The following is a 16,879-nucleotide window of genomic DNA, read 5'->3' as shown; positions in this document are numbered from 1 at the left end:
GGATCAACTAATGCATGCTAATAGGTCCGCACTCATATTTTTAAATATTTAACCAAAAATTAATTGCATTAATTTGACATCCTTTAAGCTTTAGGTACCACAACAGTCTGCTTGAAATATTATATTAATAATATAATTAATAGTATAATAATATACAATTAAATTGATTATGTTACAATTAAAAAAGTAAAGTGAGAAGTAAGTTAAAATTTTGGCTTTGCTTAGTTTAAAAATAAAAAAACATTTATAAATAACATGAATATACACACTCAGTTACAGCACGAACTAATAGAGAATGTAATAAATGAGAACGAGTTAAGTATACATTGGAAAATTGCAAAGATCAAAATATTGTGTAACATTTCAACATTCATATAATATTAATATGTTGCTAATTTATATATAGGTCACCAAACACTCACTGACTTTCATTACTGTATTTTGTTCCGTAATTATATACATAATATGAAATATGTAAATAATTCAAAAAAGTTTATTGTGTGTAATGGGTAAATATAAAAACCATCAGCTTAAGGGACAGAAATTATTATATAGAGAAAATGAGGTCTAAACCAAAGTTGTGATCAATTTCATTCTTACTCAACGCTTATTCATATTTTAACTTAAACAAAAAAAAAAAATATCACACAAATCGCCGGCACCCTCATACTAGAAGGCTATTAAATGTTTTCAGGTGATAAAACTTTGTATTAATCAAGTAAGGAAGAGCATAATTCGGATATAACCGAATATATTATACTGTGGCTAAGAGGCAGGGAAATAGTTTCGACTCCGGGACARATTATTACCGCGAAAAGTATTTACCCTGTTGTAAATGATATAACTATGTTTAAGTTGCAGATGACTCTGCACATTGTTTGTACTATTATTTGTATCTTAATTAAGGCAATCTATAATTTTTGGTGAATATCTATACAAAGTTTTGTAAAAATACTTAAGATTTTACTTAAGTTATCGCTTCCACAGTTGGGGAACACATTGCCGAAAACTTTTAAACTAACAGTATTTAGATATGTCTAAGAAATAAAATTAATTAGAAATGGCATTAATTTGATAATTAATAGTTCACTTAAAATAATACTTATGATAATGATTTTATCGATATGAAATMGTAATAATTGAGTTTTGTTTTTCTTTTCAAGAATTCATGCAAAAATAACGCATCAAAAGGTAAGTTAGGAGGAAAAACTAATAACCAAGCTGTTTATAAAGCTAATAAATTATTTCCAGCAAAYCTTATTATCAATTAGGACATCGTAAAGTAAAGCAGAGTATATGATTTAGACTTACCATACACTGAACCTTTAACTTAAATATCGCAAATTTGAATGTACATTTTTCAAGCTAGTAAATGTCAAATATCATCATTTTGAAAACTATTTGTTTTAAGTGAAGGCAATTTTTTTATATTGCAGTTTTACTCAATATAATACTTTACTCGATATAATATCAATATTATTATTATTTGCTATACATAGTTGTAATATTTTTAAAAATAATTACAAATAGATGTAATGTAAAGTCAAGAAAATAAAGAAATATCCAATACTTTAAAGAAAAATATGAAATACAATCAAAAGACTAATGATCACCAAAAAGCGATGYAGCATGGATAGTCATGGATATTTTAATTATGTTTGATATATTGATATTTAGATTTTACGATTTCTTTGTTCACTGATAAATATGGAGGTATAATAAAAAAGAGTTTTGCTAATTTTAACTTAATCTCTGTTTGTTTTAAGGGTTTAAATGTTTTTCTATATTTTATTTCTGGCTTGACTAACTTACCGGCTACCTTTCTAATAAGAAAATTCTAGAGATTTCCGGCTCTTTGCAGTACTGATGGAAGAGAGAATCTTAGGATTCCAAGTTATGATAATTAGTAAGGTTTAATTATTATTTTATTATGTTTTCGTTAATATTTATCAGTAACCCAAATGAATTTCAGAATAATCCGTGGCACGCTTTATACTTGTATGCACACATCCATAAATGTACGTTTGTTTGTATACCATTGAATCAGGGTGTCGTAGCGCCTTSGTGTATCACCCAGTTTCAGTTTTATTAGTTTATTACGATTATTACCTTTTAATGGCACCGCTGTACAGACAAATGCTTTACAGCGGTGAGTTGACGAACTCAACAATTCACTTTTTAAAAAACAATAAACTAACATCACACCAACAATATGAGAAGTAAGCGAAATAATTTAAAACTCATATAATAACATACATATCTTTAAATGTATGTATGTATGTACTTTAAGTGGCAGTTAAAACGAATAATACGTAACGCTGTTTTATTATTTGTTTTGATTATAAAATTGTTTCCAATGGCTTAGAATTTAGTTTCAATTTGTTTATGCACCGACAGTTTTCGTCTTCTAAACTATCGTCCGAGCAAGCATAAAATCATTTACATAATTGGTGAAATTGAAGCCAAGAGATTATAGCAGCATAAGCAAAATTTTGTTAAAATGTGGACATAAGTATGCAATAAAAAATAATTAAAATTACAGAATTGCTTTGCTTATAGCTTTGTTTGATGTATTTGGCTTACTTAATAACTTTGTATAGCTATAAGTGATATGAAATATGCGTGCATGTATGACAACAGTAAAAAACTTAATGTATTATGTACTTTTATAATTAATGTTGTAGGATGTGGAAAATAATAAAACACATTTACTTAAAGATAATAGTAATCATATTACCTTTGAATCGCGAACTTCTTAAAAATGAAAAGTTGCAGAAATAATTTACTTAATATAATRCACATAAATACTCAACGAAAATAGCTATATTTATGCATACTTCTCTCAYTATACCCAATCGAAGAACTCGACTTATTGAATAAACTAACTCATAAAAAGCCTTCGCTTTTTTTTCTTATTTTAGAGTTCTTGTGTTAATGCGAGGTTCGATACAAAGTGGCGAGAGAAATCACTAACTTTCGATTTCTTACTGATTAATACAAATATTATATATAAGCCACTATTAATACTAAGTGGAACAAAACGAGGTGTATATATTTTTTAAAATCCCTCCAAATAATTTCATATCGATAGCATATTTTCTTTTAAAAATTTACTGCTTATTGGAAAATCTATACTTTGATTGGAAAGAAGAGTTGGACGTTACTATTCATAAAACTTCAAACATTGGTTTCACTGCATTGCCACCACCCATCTTTAGCGATACCTTAGGCTAGTTAGTCAAATCAAATAGTACATAATATTTTTCAAATAATTGGCGCCCGTGAAGACATTTATACATAGTTAAAGTGAATTTCAGTGAAAATTCCTCGATATGGTTTTTTTTTTTCTAGCCATAAATTAAAAAAAAATCATAAAACTGTCATAACAATAATTTGAAGACTCAAAAATAACAACCTCAGTAAAAAGCAAATAAGAATACAAAATAGCGACAACAGCATTCAGTAAGCACATCAACTAAATTATTATGTCGGCGTTTTTCATGTTATTCCAAATTAAAATTGCACTCGGACATAATTTGGAATTCCCTCTTGCCGAGTGTTTGATTGCTTGAGCGATTTCTGGTTCTCTTGCTTCTCGCTTTTCACCCCGACTTTGACTAGTAAGACTGGGTTAACACATGAGGACTTTTGTTCCTCATACATCAAAACTATAATTGATGACAAGCGGCAGGCAGCATCTGCTGTCGCAAAATTAAAAGACAATGGGCAGCGTTGCCACTGATATGTGATAAGTAAAATTGCTTTAACAAGTCTTATGGTCTTATGTAATAAGTATTAGCAACTGAAGTTTAAAATATATCTGATGTATCACTTTTAATAATTCAAAACAAATGAATTAACCTATTTACTTATTTTTGCACATAAATTTCATTTTGGACAATATATTTAAATTTTATACAAGTRAAAGGTTTTCGTACGACCACAACGAAGTCGTGTTTATGAGTTATTTAATCTGTCGCCGCTGACATCTTCAAAACTATCTTCAAGACGTCATTTTCAGACAGAAAAATTTCGCTTTCGTGTCGTGCAGCCGTTTTTGGGTTTAAAACATCATAATCAGGAAAGTCAGATATTGTCTTTTGTTGTCCTTTTCAAAAACATGACTAAATACAAAAAATAGACGATAAAATTCAAATATCTAAACATACCTAAACAAATATTAAAAATATTACTTTGGAGCCAAGCGCAATTGTAATTGTGTAAAAAATTTCAAATAAACAACAATGTTTGGCATAGATACGAACTGTTAGGAACGTGAACAATCAACACGAACAATGCCAGACCATAAGTGAAACAGTCTCTTTAGTTTTCCTCTTCGCTCCCTCGCCTGCAAAACCCTATTTTGAGCGAAAAAARTGTTTGTATGGACGCAGTCTTAGTGATAGATAGCTAGAGCATCCTTCCCATTTTGGAATTTTCTGAGAGTGACTATACGAACGATTAAAGAAATAAAAAGACTTTAACGTTTTAAAAAATAATTGAAATTTTTCCATTAATGATATGTATATACAATTTTAATCATGATTTCAAACACACAATTACATGTTATAGTTTCAGCTGCTTACACAATTTTATTAATATTTTATTTGTAGTTCCYTTACATTGGTTTATTTAAAATACATAAATTCGTTTATGCTTATAATCCTTGAAAGAGTTACCAGCAGGGCCATAACTAAAATACATATATTTAAAATTTTCAAAAGGAAAATATAAAATACATATATTCTTCAGGAGTAAAGGTAAATTTGATATTAAAATTTGTGCAAACTTATTGGAAATATTTTTTCAATAGTGCAAAGACATGAACACAATCTGAGTTCGCAGTTATCAAGACCATAAATCAATGAAGGATTTTTTTTTGCAAACTTGTAGCGATTATAAAATCTAAATGCATAATAACAACGAATAGGAAAGCTGGAAATTGTCTTCAAAACAGGATGCTGAAATAGTCTGGCAGAATTGGAGGACTCTCGCGACTTTTTATTTGAGACGTTTTCAGCTAAAAATCAATGCTCTACAACGCTTGTTTAATTTCCTGTCAGTTATGTTAAGACTTAAAAATAACCCTTTTGAAAACAATACAAGTAGTCTTATTTTTCTACTTTCATGGAAGCTTTAATTGAAATATCTTGTGGTTTCTATTCACAAATTCACTCACGTATATATAAATATACATACATATGCCAATATGTAAATATATAGATTTCTAAACTACACTTGTGTGTGCAAGCATAGTCTCAACCAGTTCTTTTATCTGTGCTAACAAATAGTTGAGTGCCAGCTCGTTTTGGGAGAGTGGTTTCTGCTTTCAGTAGAAATTTGCACGCTATTAACCAGAATATTAGCAGTCATAGGACACTCACTAAATACAAAACGCAAAAGTAGTAAAGCCTCTAGAATATATACAGTGCAGAGAACAATTCTGATATCAAAAGAGCTCATATGGAAAAGTTCAGAGAGCATTTCTATAAATTGACTCCAATGCAAAAGACGCTCATGCAAAGCTACTCAAAAATAAAACACCAAATAAAATGTTTCTGTTACTTTACTCAAGTAGTAAATCGTCAATGCACTTATCACTTGCTGAACAAAAATACACCTCACTACCGTTCYTTCAGATGGAATTGAGTGCTCTTGCCGGCAAGCCACAAACGATTAATTTTAACATGCGACAGACAGAGAGAAGTAGAAGTAAAATCATACAACCCTATAAGAAGCCACARAGTTATAAAGAGTGAATGAGGCAACGAACGTGGTGCCTTCGGCAAAAGCAGCGCGGCGTAAGATTGGGAATAACGATAGCAGCGAGACGTTGCTGCGGCTGTTGAGTGTGAAATTGCGGTTTATTTATTTTAATTTGCTTTAGATCTGCACCCCGGATTTTATGAGTGTTATTACCATGTCATTTTGAATACCTCACACAACGAAATTAAGACGAGTAATGTGAACTCCCAACCGAGCAATATATGTACATAAGTATCTACCATACATATGTATGTATGTGTGTATATTTAAAAAAAAAAAAAACATATCTTTCTATAGTTAGGTACGATAATTGTGGTTATTGTATTTGTAGTTGTAATACATAAATAGTTGTGAATATCTAATTATTCCAAAGAGAGGTATAAACGACTTTTATATGGTAATATTATATATATATATATACATATATTTCAGTGGTGCATATATCAAACCACTCACAATATACTCTTAGCGCGCTTTCATCCACCAATTTCTCTCCATGTAGCTCAATTCTCTTCCAGTTGAAATTCACATGTGCAAAAAATTGCAACATTTCCAATTAGCCTTACATTTTGTCTTCGTGCAGCTCAATTACTTACACATACGAACTAAATCCCAATCAGTTACTGAGTACTGCTACGAATATCCACTCAACTCATTCAAACGTGTTTTACTTCGTTTCAATGGGTCGCCCTATTTGTTCATACCGCTGGCCACTGTGCCGCGCTGTCCAAGTGTAGTATATCAACTATATTTGAGTGTTTTAGATCTCAGACGCGACTGCTACTTTTGAATTGTAAAGCTGCGGATTCTGTCGTTGTCGCTGCCGTTGGAGCGTAAGCGTCGCTGCTGCTGATGCCTCAAATGTGTGCATAGTCATAGCGCGTACAAAAGCGCAGATATTACCAATTACACGAATTTTTATACTCTTTTAAAAATTTCGTTTTATTATAATATTTATTATCGTAGAGCGCAGTAGTGTCTGCGGAGCGTTTAGCGATTTAGTATTTGCGCTGACGTTGTGTACCCGACGAACAACAGAAGCGTAACCAAGCATACACAAAAATAATAGCGAACCAACGATTTGATATCAAAGTGAACGAGCGAGTGCCGTGAAAGCAAAATTCGCGTCGTATTGTCTTTTAACTGTTTGTGATTATTATTACAATGCGAGCGACAATCGTCGAAACGCCATACGCCATTGTCATATATCATATATTGAATGTACGTCCAACGTTGAACGCGTAACGCTGTTGATATTAACCGTATTTGTGCAATATCATTACTATTACTATTATTATTATTACATTCATGTTTTTAATGTTATGTGTTATTATGCTCCATACTGACGTGTTGGATATTTTGTTTTTGCTGCTGTTGATTTTAACGTAATCTTTTTGCAACAAACAAAATATGCTAGACAGAAAATCTTTTCATCATATTTCAATGCATTCGTTTTAATTTTACCAATAAGTGTTATCAAAACGCGTCAAATAGTTATATTTCACAAAGGCGGTACTATAATGAATGTTATATAATAATAGTTATTAAAGTTATAATACAGAACTCTAAATGAGTACACATGTTGTATAAATCGACCGCGTTCGAGACAAAWACTACATAACTAATTTCAGCTTTCTACCAAAAGAATATTCCTAAAGTTAAAAAAAATGTGCTACTCGTAAATTAATTGCGACAAACGCAATGTAAGGATTTTTCTTAAATCCATAAGTACATATTTTGAAAATGAGTTCAATGAAAGTTGCTCGTTCATCCACATGTACCCCTGCTAAAAATCGAGGTAACAAACAACCCATAGAGCAAAAAAAAAAAAATCATACAAATTAAATAGTCGTAAAACTGACGCAATTGTAATTACAAGACATACAACACACAAAAAATACGAAGAAGAACAACAACGAAGTACCATCAGTTGCAGCAATAATTTCAAGGAGAAAAGCTGCAATTATCGGCTAACAAAGTTTCATATGAACAGCTAGACATTTGCACAATGATTTCAGTAGTCGCAAAACCACTTGCATGGAAGAAAAACTTTCGACAAATATGGTTCTCTTCGCCATAAAGCTTCTAAAAATGATCAGAATACCTGTACAGATGTGTTGGATTAAAATACGCATCTGTTACTTGGTACATAGTCTATGTTAACGATTGTGTCAAAAATGCAAATAGAACAGTAAAAAGTATTCATGACAAAACCAAATATTGTAATTTTCAAATTGCGAGAAAAGCGAGCACATTCTTCACTGATTCACATTTCTTACGRATTATTAATATTGGATATAAGATAGTAAATGAGAAAATGAGTGAATTTTTGATTTTCCTTCACTATGTAAACAGCAGCAATAACAATTACTTTTATAATATATAATTTTCATTTTGAGCTAATAATGTTAGATATTATAATATTAATAGCAATGGTAATAAAAATCTGCTTTTTGTAAATGAAAAGTGATAGATGTCAATGCCGTCGCTAAGAAATCAATTTTGTGTATTGTCGCATATGCCAAAGTGAACGTGAAGAAGTGTTGTGTTTTGGGTTTTATTCCCATGATATCAGTTAATTTTTTCAAAATTGCATAGAGGAAAATTGGAAAATTTTAAATACTCAAACACGAAATAAATACAAGTGCATAACAAGAATAAATGTTAAACACAATACATACAAGATAAATACATCAAATAAGCTTTAGAAAAGAAAATAATAAAATAAGAAACAACCGCGATATAATATACATATATATATTCTTCCCTTAAAAGGTAAACGCATTTTTATTTTGAGTTCAACTACACTTTCATTTACTCATTAGAGCTTCCATCAGAGACATTATATATTTATTTTGACTATTTTTCAAATTTATCTAGAAGTATATTTTTTACTAATTGATTATTAATCACATTAGCTTTATTTGTTTACGTCTAATCCTTAATGATCTTTAACACTAACAAATGCTACGTAATATCTCTCTATACTTCTGACAATATTTCTATTTGTTTTATACTTTCTTTCCTCTAATATCATTTTGGTATCTTCAATGAGTAAAGAAAAATGGTAGCCATAATGCTGTTATTATCTGATCTTCAACAATGTAGTTTACTATCTTTACAAATTTGTTCGCCGACTGATTATTACTGCCATTATAAATGAAAACATTTGATAAGTGGCACAATTTCTTCTATTACATCGGAYATATTATATTACCTTGTTTCAAAGATTCCGTTTACAAAGAAAATTCATTTGATGAAACTAGATTACAACCATCATGGTAAGACTCGGATTAAATTCACTCATTTTACCAAGTCATGCTGGAAAAGGGTACTGCTTCTTTGGTATTCTTGTCAATATTGTTTAATTTTATAGTTCTACACAAGAATGATATATTTCCTTTTTTGCAATGTTTTTTGAAAATCTGTTTATCAGTAATTTTTTAAAATTAAATTTCACTTAATTTACTTCTTTAATTTTTGGTTTACTTCAATGAAAGCTTAAGTTAAAATACGGTTATCTCATATTCAAGAACACAAATTCGTAAAAGAATGATCCATTAATCGGTAGCTGTTCCCAATGTTTTGTTAAACTAAAATTATTAATGAATTTCAATAAGTACAATGAAAGAATTTAGCATAAACTATCAGCAAAAATAAACAAATTTAAAGACCGGACGCGCGAGGCAACAAAATAATGTGCAATGTCAAAATTTGTTTTTGATAGTATGCTACCGAAGTATCCACAGTTTCAGCCATTTATCAGTTCACATTTAACTTCAACCTCACAAAATTCGTCATCAGCAGCTGTTGCCGCCGCCCTCGCCGCCGCCGCAGCTTCCTCAACGGCTTCCGTTAATACCTTAGCCAACAGCTTTAACAACAACAACGGCATTAACTCCAACAATCACCATAGCGGTAGTCACATATCATCTGTTGCCGTCCACTCATCGTCTTTATCACCATCGACGTCCAGCCTCAATATTAGCAGCAGTCATTTAAACCAGTCGTCCAACTCACCGGTGTCCTCGTCTTCGCCGTCGTCAACTACTTTCGGAGCCCTTTCAAGTCAACAACAGCAATTGCAGCAAAACCACCAACACCACCATCAGCAACAACAACATCACAACCAATATTCTTTGTCGGCCGCCTTGCATTTACAACAGCAGCAACAACAATTACATATAAATAAATTAGCTGCCGCTGCCGCAGCAGTCAGTTCCCAAAGTGGTAACGGTCTGGGTCACACTCACAGCATTCAACAGCAACAGCAATTGTCCCATCAGCAATTGTTACTCACACCCCCCTCTGGAACTAACTCCCAAGCAGGAGATAGCAGTTGCTCACCGTCGCCCTCAGCCACATCATCTTCGCTGCATCGCAGTATCAGCGATCACTCACCCACCGCCGCGTCCGCCGTTGCTGTTGCATCCGCTGCAGCCGCTAGCACTGTAGCAGCAGCCGCAGCCGCCGCCGCCGCTGCCTCATCTTTTGCAATACCCACCAATAAAATGTATCCATACGTATCAAATCACCCATCATCGCACGGCATCTCTGGCATGCCGGGTTTTTCCGGACTGGAGGACAAATCATGCAGGTGAGTAGCAATATTCAGCAGGTTTATAACAATAGAAATTTTGCGGTGTATGTAATTAATTCGGCAATCTACAAATAAGGAAAAAATCTCAATAATAGGATCCTTTTATAGTTACAAAATATCAATCTCCTTTACTCTGACGAAATAGTCGATCTTAAAATCCGATTATAGCATCTAGGGTTTCTAAGCYTATTATTTAAATCTAATAGCTTTAAGTGGGGACAAATCTAGGCAGATRTGTCTAAGAAAAGCCCGTAATAAACCTAATTAATCGTTCGGGGGTGGCTTATTAATCATGGTATCTTAAAACTATACCCATATAAGTGAAAAAGCTTATATTTGCTCTAAAGAGAAACGCTGAGGAGTTTAATAAAAAAAGTTTATACACATTTCTCCAAAAAAAAAATAATAATAATAAGGCTGAAAAAGTTCCGACGGAGTCGAGATTTAACAATGAAATTTCTAAGTGAACAAAGTGGAAATTCTTTAAGGTATCTCATGTGTTGTAAAGATACTTACCGTAAAAAAAAAGAACCTTTTTGCTTTTGTATATCTTTTTTTGTATATCTTTTTTGAGAGTAACCGAACATAGTAAGATAATCGATTAGAAAAATACGATAGGTGTAGTGGATATTGTTGTAGCAGTACTCGGGTTTTATGAATATACTCATGGCTTTGTCAAACAGACGGAAGGTCRAATGCTTGGAGTTCTCCTTTTCATATGGAATTATTACCTAATGTAATCATGAACCTAATAATAAGATTTTTAACCGCATATACTTATGAAGTAAATAATAGAACACGGGTGATCGTGTTCGTAACGGATAGACATATGCAGATTATCTACCTAAATTAGTACGATAATTAGAGCATAACTGCAAACAAAAACGTCATTACTGCCAAAACTCTGTATACAAACAGGAGCAATGTATTGCAATGGATGGCAATTATGGCCAATTTGTAAGCACAGCACCTTTTCTTTTAAATAGTGCTGGAACTAAGTTAACCATAACGAAATATCTGAATTGGACTCCATAGAAAAATTCGCACGCACATTGACCTTAACCTATTTGCATACATACCATACATTTAACGCGCAAAAGCCATTATCTTAACCGAATGCTATTGAAATTGTTTAAAGAAAACTAAGTGAAAAGAAAACATGCAAAAAGCCGCTAACTTTTGGCAGTAGGTGGCATTAGAATATGACAGTATTTGGCCTCTTGTGATTTTTGATAAATTGTGTTTTTTCTTTAACAGCAGGTACACAGACAGTATCATGAACAGTTACCAATCAATGAGTGCACCCGCCTCTGCATCTAGTTTTGCGCAGTTTTATCAACATGCCGCTGCTGCGTCAGCAGCTTCTGCAGGTGCTGTTGGTGTTGATTCGCTCGGAAACGCTTGCACGCAGCCGTCATCTGGCGTTTTATCCACAGGTGGCGCTGGTCAGAGTATTGCAGATTTGCCAAGATATCCATGGATGACTTTAACAGGTAAAATTTGTTATTTTACATATTAAGTTAGAGAAATTTCAAAAATTTAAGTTGGTCATGCTTTTTCATCCTTATTCAAGTTATTTCCTTTGTATGGTATATACCATATAATATATAAGTTGAAAACATGCGAGCTTATACTCTTTGAATTTATTAGGTGGAGACATATTTTCAGGTATTGATAAATTAATCGATATTACATTTAAAAATGTTGAAAGTGACTTAAGAGTTTCATGCTGATGTTACCTATTAAATTATGCAATAAGTCAAAGCTTAGAGTAAAATTTTTTTTAAGTAAATAGTCCGACTAATATAGATGATCCACTGTCAGCTGGAACATCATATTTTCTTATATGTCTAAATAGCTGTATATTATATTTGTCATACTATCATATGTAATATATGGGAGCTGGGGTTATTCGTGGACCGATTTTGGCAATTTTGATTCAACCAATATGTAATAGCCTATCTAATCGATGCCAGTTGTTGTCATTGTCAAAGCCTCTGCRCCATATAACAGGACGRGAATTATGAGTGGCTCACAGAGTTTGGTTTTTGTTCGTCGAGAGAGGACTTTTTCTTCTCAGTTGCCTACTCAGTCCGATGTAGCACCTGCTGTCAAGAATTATGCTAATTTGAATTTCCAGACTGCCATTGTTGGTGGTATTTACACTGGTTCCAAGATAGACGAAATTATCTACGACTTCAAAGTTATGACTGTTTAGTCGCGAAGTCGCGAGTGCGACGACTGTTTATTTGATGACAACAGATATTTCGTCTTGCCCTCGTTCACTRCCAGATCCATCTGCTTTGTTTCCTTGTTCAGGCTGAAGAAAACAGAACTAACGGCGCGGGTGTTGAGGCCGATGATGTAAATATCGCTAGCAGCTGTTCACTCTTATAGAAGATTTTACCTTCTCGGTTTAGTTCTGCAGTCGAATTATTTCCTCCAGAAAAAGATTGAAAAAGTCATACGAACGTGAATAGCTTTGTCTGAAACCTTGTTTGGTATCGAAAGGCTCAGAGAGGTCCTTCCCGATCCTGAGGGAGCTTTTGATGTTGCTCAACGTCAGTTTACACAGCCGTATTAGTTTTGCGGCGATACCGAATTCAGACATCTCGGCTTACAGGCTTTAAAATTTCAATCGTTGGGCATGTTTTCGTCCGACTATATATTACAAAGAAGATGATGCATGCTCCTTATCAGTTCTTCGCCGCCATGTTTGAATAGCTCGGCCAGCGATCCATCTGCCCCCGCTGCTTTGTTGTTCTTCAGACTGGTAATTGCTTTTCGAAACTCTTCATGGTAGGGCAATGGAACGTCTCTCCATCGTCATAGATGTGGGAATCGGGTTCGCCTTCTCCTGGCATTGTACTTCAACTGTCATTCAACAGACTGGAGAAGTTTACCGTCAATAATTTTAGTTTGCTCTGCCCATCGGTCACTAGATCACCTTTGGGGGTTCTACAAGAGTATATTCCGGTCCTGAAACCTTATGTTAGCCACCGCATCTTTTCAYAGAATTTTCGAGCATTACCTCTGTTTATACTCACGCATGCCGACCTCTTTCTTTTTCTGTCTGCAAATACGTCTCGCTTCCCTCATTAACTTTTGGTATCTATGTATGGATGGAATCATGTGTAAAAATTCACGCAAGTGAGGAAAGCTCTCTGATAGTCATTCACTTGGGAGTGGCCAGAAATGATTATTTAACATATGGCTCAAGCAGCTCACGACTTCCGGTCCTTGACCAAGTTTCCTCTGGGTAGCCTACGAGCATCCGTTTGAATGCGAGCTAAAGTGAGAAGGCGAAGCATGCCCTACTTAGGGTTGTACGCTGGGCTTGGGAGCCTTCACGTAAAAAACGCACCCAATGAAAAGAACCGCAAGCCTAAGTACATAAATCAAGAAGCAATTAATATATCAAAACAAAACATTGCGCGAAATCACTTTTGTGAATGCCACACTGTGATCAAAAGTTAAGTTAAGTCAAATTGAACTAAAACTGTTCAAGTCCATAGGTATCAAAAATATCTGACAATGTTTGAGCTATTTATTTAAACTTCAGGGATAATCCTTATTTATCAATGGTATGTCTGTATGTCAAAAATGGGTATAAAAATAAACAGATTTTTGATTTTCTGGGTGACTTTATACCACATATATAAGCTAATATGTCAGTTATCTCAATGAAAATGATTTTGTTCATAACGGTGTATCTTTTTAAATAAAATAGATAACTTTGAGGGAAAATTTTACCTAGTCCTAATATAACTAATATCAGAGTTTTCAAACATCCGGCTGATTTTACTCTATATGATTGGTTTATTAGTGTATCATATTAATAGTATGTGGTATTGGGAATAATAGATAAAATGGGTTCGCTACTAACCTCACTTCCATATACTACATATTATGATTTTCGTTTTTCTAACAGACCTTGCGTGTCTGTCAGTATAGTATGAGTTATATGTATATATCATATGTATATATAAAATTTCTTGGATTTCGATCGTCTGGTTGACGTTTTCACCTTAAAGAATTTCCATGGCTTTGATTSTTGAAAGTTGCAAGAATATAAAATTTTGTTAATAAAATTGAGGGAAAATGAGTTCCTGGATATATCTTAATTAAAAGGGTAAAATAAATTAAAACGCTCTAGACTTTCGTTCAAATATCCAACTTATACTAGTAATAATCCTGCCAGTTTATTTCATGTTCGGTATGTACATAGAGACCGGCGGAAGTATCTTAATGAAATAAGTGAGTATAGTATAATTTAGCGCCGAAATTGGTGAAATCGGTATATATATTACATATGCCGCATGTGGCAGTTTAATAGATTTTCACCTGTCTTTCTCCCTTCATATCGGACATGTCGAACGCACGAATATAGTTATCTGAATTGATTTTGAGTAGTGAATTCAATGTAGACATTAGGGATCTTAAACGAAATAGCTTATTATCTCTATAAAAATTTGGATGTAGTACATAGCTTTAGTTTAAATTATTAGCAAAATGATTGCTATAAGCTTACAATATGATATAAATATCAAAGTTCCCACGAAATTTCAAATTATGCAATTTGCAAACATAGCAAAAATTTGCTTACATTAAAACGCTCTGTATATTTAAAACGAAATATGCGAATAGAGCCCAATATTCGCCTAATTTAAATTACTAATTTTTTATAAGGGATCTGCATATAAACTGTGTCGTATTCAAATTTTACATATACATATACATCTGTATATTCGTTCGGTATGATTGTGGAATTAAATTTTTTCACAATGCATATCTCAACGCTTAGCTGCTTTGTCGAATGTTACTCAATACATATCACGTTTGAGTTTGGGAGTGATCATTGCATCCATACATATGTATCTCCTAAACTCATGCCGGTCGATCGACACGATCGTCTGCACGCATGTCCATTCCATAAACTGTTCAACTGCCCATTCAGGCTTATTTTCATGGCAATTGTCTCAATTTAAATTGTACCTTTATAGTCTTGTAGTATATAAACAATAGATGAATGGCATCGTTATTGCCAATTTACGTACAATTCATAATGGCTCCTTCCGACCATGTCTATTCTTCAGTCGTACATTCTCTTCACTCTACTGTTACTGATACCCGCGAAAGTTCGATACTATTAAATATTTCGAGTGTTTAGATAATCATAAAGAAATGATACCAGCAATAGTTTATTTAAAACTGTGGGTGTGGCGGCTTTTGAAATATCTGGCTATTCTGGCACTTGTTTATTCTGTTGCGCTTTCATGTTCTTGGATCTCTATTAGTATTTGCTCTTGTGATTAGTTATTTAAATTTCGTCAAGGTTATAACTCTTTGCTCTTTGCCATGAATGTTTGTACGTGTATGTGAAAACTCGTGAGTATTTTAATAAGTGGAGACTTTCTAAATGGAATTTTTTTGAGGTTGATTGAGAGCAAGAATAAATAACTTATTATTCAAAATATGATTCAAACGTGTATTATGTGTTGTTACATGAAGTGTGCGAGTGTATAATTATTTTCTGTCAGTTAATTACACAACTGACTGCATTTTTACTGATAAATGTGAAATATTTATTTCTGCAATTACTAATAATTCACATTTCTTCGGTTGGCTGATAACCAACTAGGCAGAAATGTACATACGTATGTCCATATGTAGATTTATGTATGTTTATACTTTTGCAACATGATGCTCAGAAACTTGGTACCTGTATTCCCTGTCTAAAAAGTGAACCACGCTCACAAAACTCTATTAAAAGACAACAAATAAATTGTAATAACTGAGCTTCGAAATAAGATTAATATTTTTATTTGGTATAAGAAATTAAATTAGAGAAGAAATATCTGCAATTTTTAAAATTAAAAAAGAAATGGTCGCGGTGCTGCCCTCTAAAACTTTAATTCACATATCTCCTAAATCGTTAAACCTAATAATACACCGACTGTGTAAAAATTGAATCGATAGATAACCACCCACCCCTAATAACGATTTTCTTAGAAACTACTAAATGCATCATAAACATTAAATTTTACTTACGAGATACCTAACATTTAAAAGATTTTGAAACTTCCGTCTAATGGTATACTATTAGATGCGGTCAAATTTAAGATATCTTAGTAAAATTAACGTAAAGCATTGAAACTCACTATACTTAGATCAATTTATCAACAAATACTTGTATCTAATCATATTAGTAAATTCGCATTAACTAAAACATTAGTTCTTACTGAATATGAATTAGTATTTAACTTTGTTTATATTCGAAACAATAAGTCATAGAACATCAAAAAGATCATCACCGATATTAAATCCACTAAAGGCGAACCAATTTTAACCATAAATATGTCCTTACGGGATATTTTATCAAGCACGGATCACTGCTACTGGGCTTGGCTCCATATCCATATACATATGTTTGTACGCAAGCATTCGCATACCGGAATTCAGATACATCTTCTTCTTCTTGATTGGCGTAGTCACCGCTTACGCGATTATAGC

The 16,879-nt window shown here is 32.9% G+C and overlaps 1 protein-coding gene and 1 long non-coding RNA gene across 8 annotated transcripts in view; both read left to right on the top strand.

Moving 5' to 3' along the window:
• The window catches only part of LOC108965034, a 52,450-nt gene extending 50,921 nt beyond the window's left edge, over positions 1-1,529 (top strand). The window contains exons 2-3 of the long non-coding RNA XR_001993072.1: positions 1,164-1,191; positions 1,252-1,529. This is a non-coding gene — a long non-coding RNA (uncharacterized LOC108965034). The remainder of the gene's footprint in view (positions 1-1,163; positions 1,192-1,251) is intronic.
• A 4,583-nt stretch (positions 1,530-6,112) lies between these two features.
• LOC108965041 (homeobox protein abdominal-A) overlaps positions 6,113-16,879 on the top strand; it is a 34,424-nt gene continuing 23,657 nt past the window's right edge. The window contains exons 1-4 of one of the 7 annotated variants that reach the window (XM_018927203.1): positions 6,113-6,629; positions 8,234-8,541; positions 8,827-10,363; positions 11,624-11,859. In XM_018927203.1, coding sequence (XP_018782748.1) covers positions 9,471-10,363; positions 11,624-11,859 — 1,129 coding nt within the window. In that variant the 5' untranslated portion in view covers positions 6,113-6,629; positions 8,234-8,541; positions 8,827-9,470. Of the gene's footprint in view, positions 6,630-6,652; positions 7,029-8,233; positions 8,542-8,826; positions 10,364-11,623; positions 11,860-16,879 lie in introns of those variants that run through there. The other 6 variants (XM_018927204.1, XM_018927200.1, XM_018927205.1 and 3 more) reach the window with 6 other exon arrangements.

This window comes from Bactrocera latifrons, unplaced genomic scaffold (assembly GCF_001853355.1).
Source record: "Bactrocera latifrons isolate USDA-ARS-PBARC rearing strain unplaced genomic scaffold, ASM185335v1 scaffold_132, whole genome shotgun sequence".
NCBI lineage: Eukaryota > Metazoa > Arthropoda > Insecta > Diptera > Tephritidae > Bactrocera > Bactrocera latifrons.
Note: the sequence above shows the minus strand (reverse complement) of the source record. Positions and strands in the feature narration are given on the sequence as shown.